The sequence below is a fragment of the Rhea americana genome, unplaced genomic scaffold (assembly GCF_003343005.1).
Source record: "Rhea americana isolate MKP2758 unplaced genomic scaffold, rheAme1 scaffold_569, whole genome shotgun sequence".
Classification (NCBI taxonomy): domain Eukaryota; kingdom Metazoa; phylum Chordata; class Aves; order Rheiformes; family Rheidae; genus Rhea; species Rhea americana.
In genome coordinates, this window is record NW_028186722.1 from 116,330 (window position 1) to 121,094 (window position 4,765).

Consider the following 4,765-nt stretch of genomic DNA (forward strand, 5'->3'; position numbering starts at 1 on the left):
ACTTTTTTGGGCCAATCTCCATAGATCTTTCACTGACCTAAAAATCCCCAAAGCTGGGCTGCTTTGTTGTCGCTTTGCGTCGGCTTCTGTATTGCAGTGGAGTCCTGGACCTGCTCGCGGGGAGGAACACTGTGTGCAAAGCACGTGGCTTGCATTTTTTGTATACACGCRCRCACAAATATAYATATACATATATATGTGTAAGTACAGGGAGCGTGTTGGCTCTTGGTGTCTGCGTGCAGCAGCTATCTGTTTCCCTTTGCTGTGTTGCCCTGTGCACGTGGAGCGACGGGGTCACCGGCTGCAAAGCCCTTTGGCAGGAGGACGTGGGGACTTGGCAGGTGTTACGGTCCGCAGCGTAAATGCCGGTGTTGTTTCCTTGGCAGGGGACAGGAGGGATTAATGCTTTTTTTTTTCTGCCTGGCTCAGGTGATAGAGGTGCTCTGGGGCCGAGCTGGGTGCCGGCGACCTTCAGCCCTCGCTCCCCGCGTGCCGGCACGGAGTGCTGCGTGCTGGGAGCCCCGTGCCCTTGCAGGGCTCTGGTCTTCGTCGCGGGGCCGAACGAACGCCGTCTCTAGACCCGCTCCYGCAAGCGCCTGGGCTTTTGGAGACCAGAAACGGCAGCTGAATGTTTCTCCGATTAACCTGGGAAAATTGCTCTCCTGCTCCCAAAATGCTGACGGATTGTTACCAACAGCGCTTTGCCCAGAACTTGTTATTTTTGTCGCTTGTTTKTACAGTGAAAATAGATGTTCTCATTCTGTTTTTCTGTTTCCTTTCAGTGAAGCAGCCCTTCCCCACGCTGCCCCGCCGGCCTTGCCCCGATGGCGCCCGGGGCGCGTGGCCGTGCCCGGCCGTCGCCCGCTGAGCGTTTCTCCCTCCGCCCCCTCGCAGGTGGGGTTCCTGAAGATCTTGCACAAGTACGAAATCACCTTTCTCCTGCCCCCGGTGCAGCGGCTGGGGAAGGACGTCTGTGCCGTCCCCCTTCCCAACCTCAACCTGAAAGTCATCGGCATCACCCCCGTGTCCGAAGGTAAGGGGTCCCCGTCCGCGCGCCGCGTCCGCCGGCCCCGGGGGGCTGCAGCCGCCGACCCTCCCGGGGCTCCGGTTTCCCCGCGGGTGCGTGCCGGGGCCGGACCCCYGAACCGAGACGTCCTCTGTGCCCAGGCTCGCGGCGAGTTCGCCCGTCCCGGAGGAGGGGGAGACACCCCGCAGCCGRAACGCGGTGCTCGCGCGCAAAGGCTCGCTCCGGGTGCTCCTTGCCTGCCGCGCCGGCTGGCAGCCCGCGTCGCTCTCCCGTGCCCGTCGCTGGCGTTTGGGACGTTGCGGGCTCCGGCGGGGCGAGGGTCGGAGCCCGCCCGGCGCCTCTGGGCCCGGCAGCGGCAGGCGGGGGGCTCGGGCGTCCCYGGAGGGGGATCGCGGGAGCCTCGGGCGGTGGTGGGGGCTCTCATCCCCCCGCAGGGGATAAACGCTCCCCACGGCACTCCGGGCAGCAGGATCGGGCTCTTCCCACTGCCTCCCTCTTCCCTTTGCAGCTCGGGTGCTTTCTGGCCCAAATCTGGGAAGAAATTCTGTGTAAAGCTCCCTCGTACTCGCCAGCAGTCAGCGGCACGTGGGGAAGCGCTCCGGGTGCGCGGGTCCGGCTCGCTGCCGGAGCAGGGAGCTTTGCCAGCTGGCGTGGGACTCGCCGGTGCTGCACGGCTGGGATCTATCCTGCTCCGCTTCCAGCCCCTCTCCTTGGGGCTGTGTGAGGCACCCCGGCCCTGGCGCCGGCTCTGATGGATGCGGGGGCAGCGCGTCCCGGCTCTGGGCGCAGGCCCGGGCTGAGCCCGGTTTCCCTCGAGGGTTGGAGGGGAAAAGCCGCGTCCGTCGCCCCAGCGTGGTCCGGTGCGCAGCACCGAGCGCCTTGCGCCGCCTCCCCGGCGCGGATCGGAGCGGGCAGCGCGCGAGGACCAGGCGGGAGCGGAGCAGCGGGAGCACGTGCCCTGGTTTTTTTGCGTGTGCGTCGGGGTTTCCATGCGCACAGTTTGCCGTGGGGCGACCGTGGGCCCAAGGAAGCCTCGGTGCGTCGTCGCTCGCTCTTGGTGCCCGAGCACCTCCGAGCCCGGGGCCCTGCGGCCCGTGGGGCAGCCCCTGCCCTTCCTGCCGTCGCGAGGCGCTGGGAGGGCTGCACGTCGCCCGCCGTGGGGCGTCGAGGAGCCGTTCCCGCACCCGTTCCCTCTTCATCCTCCTGCTTCTGTGTCGCTCCTGTTCCCCCCTGGCCCAGGTCGGTGTTTCCGAGCCCTGCGGGTGAATCTCGGAGCTGACACCGCTGTTGTGAATGCGCGGGGAGCCTGAGCTTCACGCTGCAAATTCACGCTCAGCAGATTTTTTATTTTTTTGGGTACTTCTGTTGAAACTTCCCCAGCCCGCACGTGTACGCGAGCGCTGCTCCGGCGGCTGAGCCACGTGCGGCGCTTGCTCGCGGCGAGCGCCCGTCCCCGTGCCGCCGAGCTTTGACTAACACCTGCCTTCAGCTGGGAGGCCAGAGCGATTTGTTTTTCCACCTCTCCTTTATATTGCGCTTTTTTTTTTTTCTTTTTTCTCTGGAATTGAAGGCAATTGCATCCCCCGGCTCTGACGGCTGCGTCTTTTTGCCGGCTCCGGCTGGGCGGCCGCCGCGGGAGACGGAGCGGGGCSGCGCGGTGCGGCCGGCCCCCGCTCCCGTGGTGGGGCCGCTGGTCTCGGCGGTGGTTTTGCTGTTCCCGGTGCGATGCAGGCGCCGGCTGACGGCAGAGCCGGGCCCGAGCAGCCCCTGCGCCGGCTGCAGCGGCACCCTCGGGTGCTGCCCCCGGGCTCTGGGCAGCTCTGCCCCAAGCTGCAAATGGGGGAGGCGGTGGGGGGCAGCCGGGACGCGTCCCCGGGCTCCGCGACCTCGCCGTCCGCGCGTCCCGCTGCCGCGTGTGCCGCCGCCTCCCGCCTTCGTCGCGGTGCAGCCGCTGCTTTTCTCTGCTGTGCTCTTTTTCGCGGTTTGCGAGACGGGGGGGCTGGGAGGGACCCTCTCTGCGCCGGGGGGCGGCAGCCCTCGGCCCCGGCCCGGCTCCCAGCGCCCCTCTCTGCCCCGTCCAGGCCTCAGCGTGAAGTGCGAGTACACGGCGCACAAGGAGGGCGTCCTCCGCGAGGAGGTGACGCTCGCCAGCGAGACCCAGGACGGCGCCTGCGTCAAGGTCGTGGTCCAGGCCCGCGTCATGGGTAGGTCCCGCGGCTCCCGCCGGTCTCGCCCGTGCGGCGGCGTCCTCGGGACCGAGTGTGGGGCGGAGGCGGGGGAAAGGCACCCGAGGGTCCCTCTGCGTCGGCGGCCCGGGGCCGCGCAGAGCCGTCCCCGCGACCGCAGCCCTGGCGCCTCTGCCCGAGCGGCCCCGGGGCTCCTCCGCCCCGGGATGCTGGCGGGAGCCTCCGGGGCGATGGCTGGGGACCCCCGCGTTTCCAGCCCCTCCTCGTCCCCGCGGCGTGAGCCGCCAGAGCTCCGCGCCCGCCCGGGCTTCGTCGCTCCCCGGTGCCGGCGTCCTCCGCTGGGAACCCGCTCCCGAGCCCGGGCTTGTGGCCCCCTCGCTCTTGGCGTCTCCCAGGGCGCTGCTCTCCGGCTCCGGCAGCGCTGCGGGGCCGGGAAGCAGGATCCTGCGCCCACGGGAGCTTTAAGCATTCCTTTAGTTTTCTTTTTTTTTTTTTCTTTTCTCACTGCCTAATTTGAGGTTGTTAATTAGAACGGCATTGAATAAGGCCGTTCCCCTCCTCTGCTTCTTGCACACAACTCATTCCTCAGCTGGCTCCTCCGAAGCAGCCGGTGCCGGGGAGATGAGCAGCGGTTTCTCCCACGCGGGTCGGTTTTAGCCCCAGCCTGTCCCCTGCTGTGGGCGTCCCCGCGTGTCCCCTGCCACATCCCCGCCCGGCGTCCCAATCCGRTGTCCCGTTTGCAGCCGGACCGGTGTCACCACCCAGCGTCCCCTTTGCAGCTGCAGCCCACCGCGGCTTAGGGACGTCTCCGTCCCCCCGGCTGCACCTGCAGCTCGATGCCCCCCCCCTCGGAGCTTCTCCTGCTGGGCCCTCGCGGCGTGGGGCACCGCAGGGCAGGGGCGCCCGGGCGCTGTCCCTGTCCCCACCGGGCCGCTCCTGTCCCGCAGACCGGCACCACGGCACGCCGATGCTCCTGGACGGCGTGCGCTGCATCGGCGCCGAGCTGGAGTACGACTCGGAGCAGAGCGACTGGCACGGCTTCGACTAGCCCCCGCCGCGCCTCCCCCGGCCTTCCTCCCGCCCGAGCTTGGAGCTTAATTTAAAAAAAAGGAAAAAAGAGAAAAGACAAGACCYGAGCCCCCCAGCGCTGGCGGGATCCCCGGCGCTGTCCCTCCGTGGCCACCGCGGAGCTCGCGGCGCGGTCTGGGCGCCGCGCTTCTGCCGCTCGCCTCCTCTTCCTCCCCGAGGGCCGCGCAGGGCGGGTTGGCGAAGGAGCCGGCTCCCGGCGCCCGAGGAGAGCCGAGCCCGCGGGGCGCCCGGCCGAGCCGCCTTTCCCCCCGCCGGCGCGGGCCGGGCGCGGGAAAAGGCTCCCAAACTGCATGAGGCTCCCGCTCGCCCCGCTGCCGCCGCCACTGCCGCTGCTGCTTTCAGCTTTTTCGTTCTCCCAAAGAGGCATGGGGGGGCTCAAGGGCTGCTCCCGGAGCCCGTGCACCCCGCAGTCCCTCTGTGCACCCCCTGGAGCCACTGCGCCAGGCTGCGCGGTTGCAGCGGC

The 4,765-nt window shown here is 68.5% G+C and overlaps 1 protein-coding gene across 1 annotated transcript in view; it reads left to right on the forward strand.

The window, feature by feature from the left end:
• ADISSP (adipose secreted signaling protein) overlaps positions 1–4,604 on the forward strand; it is a gene marked incomplete at its 5' end in the record, with an annotated part of 6,863 nt that extends 2,259 nt beyond the window's left edge. The window contains 3 exons of the mRNA XM_085319024.1: positions 895–1,033; positions 3,109–3,231; positions 4,161–4,604. Coding sequence (XP_085175150.1) covers positions 895–1,033; positions 3,109–3,231; positions 4,161–4,261 — 363 coding nt within the window. The remainder of the gene's footprint in view (positions 1–894; positions 1,034–3,108; positions 3,232–4,160) is intronic.
• Between the last annotated feature and the right edge of the window lie 161 nt (positions 4,605–4,765).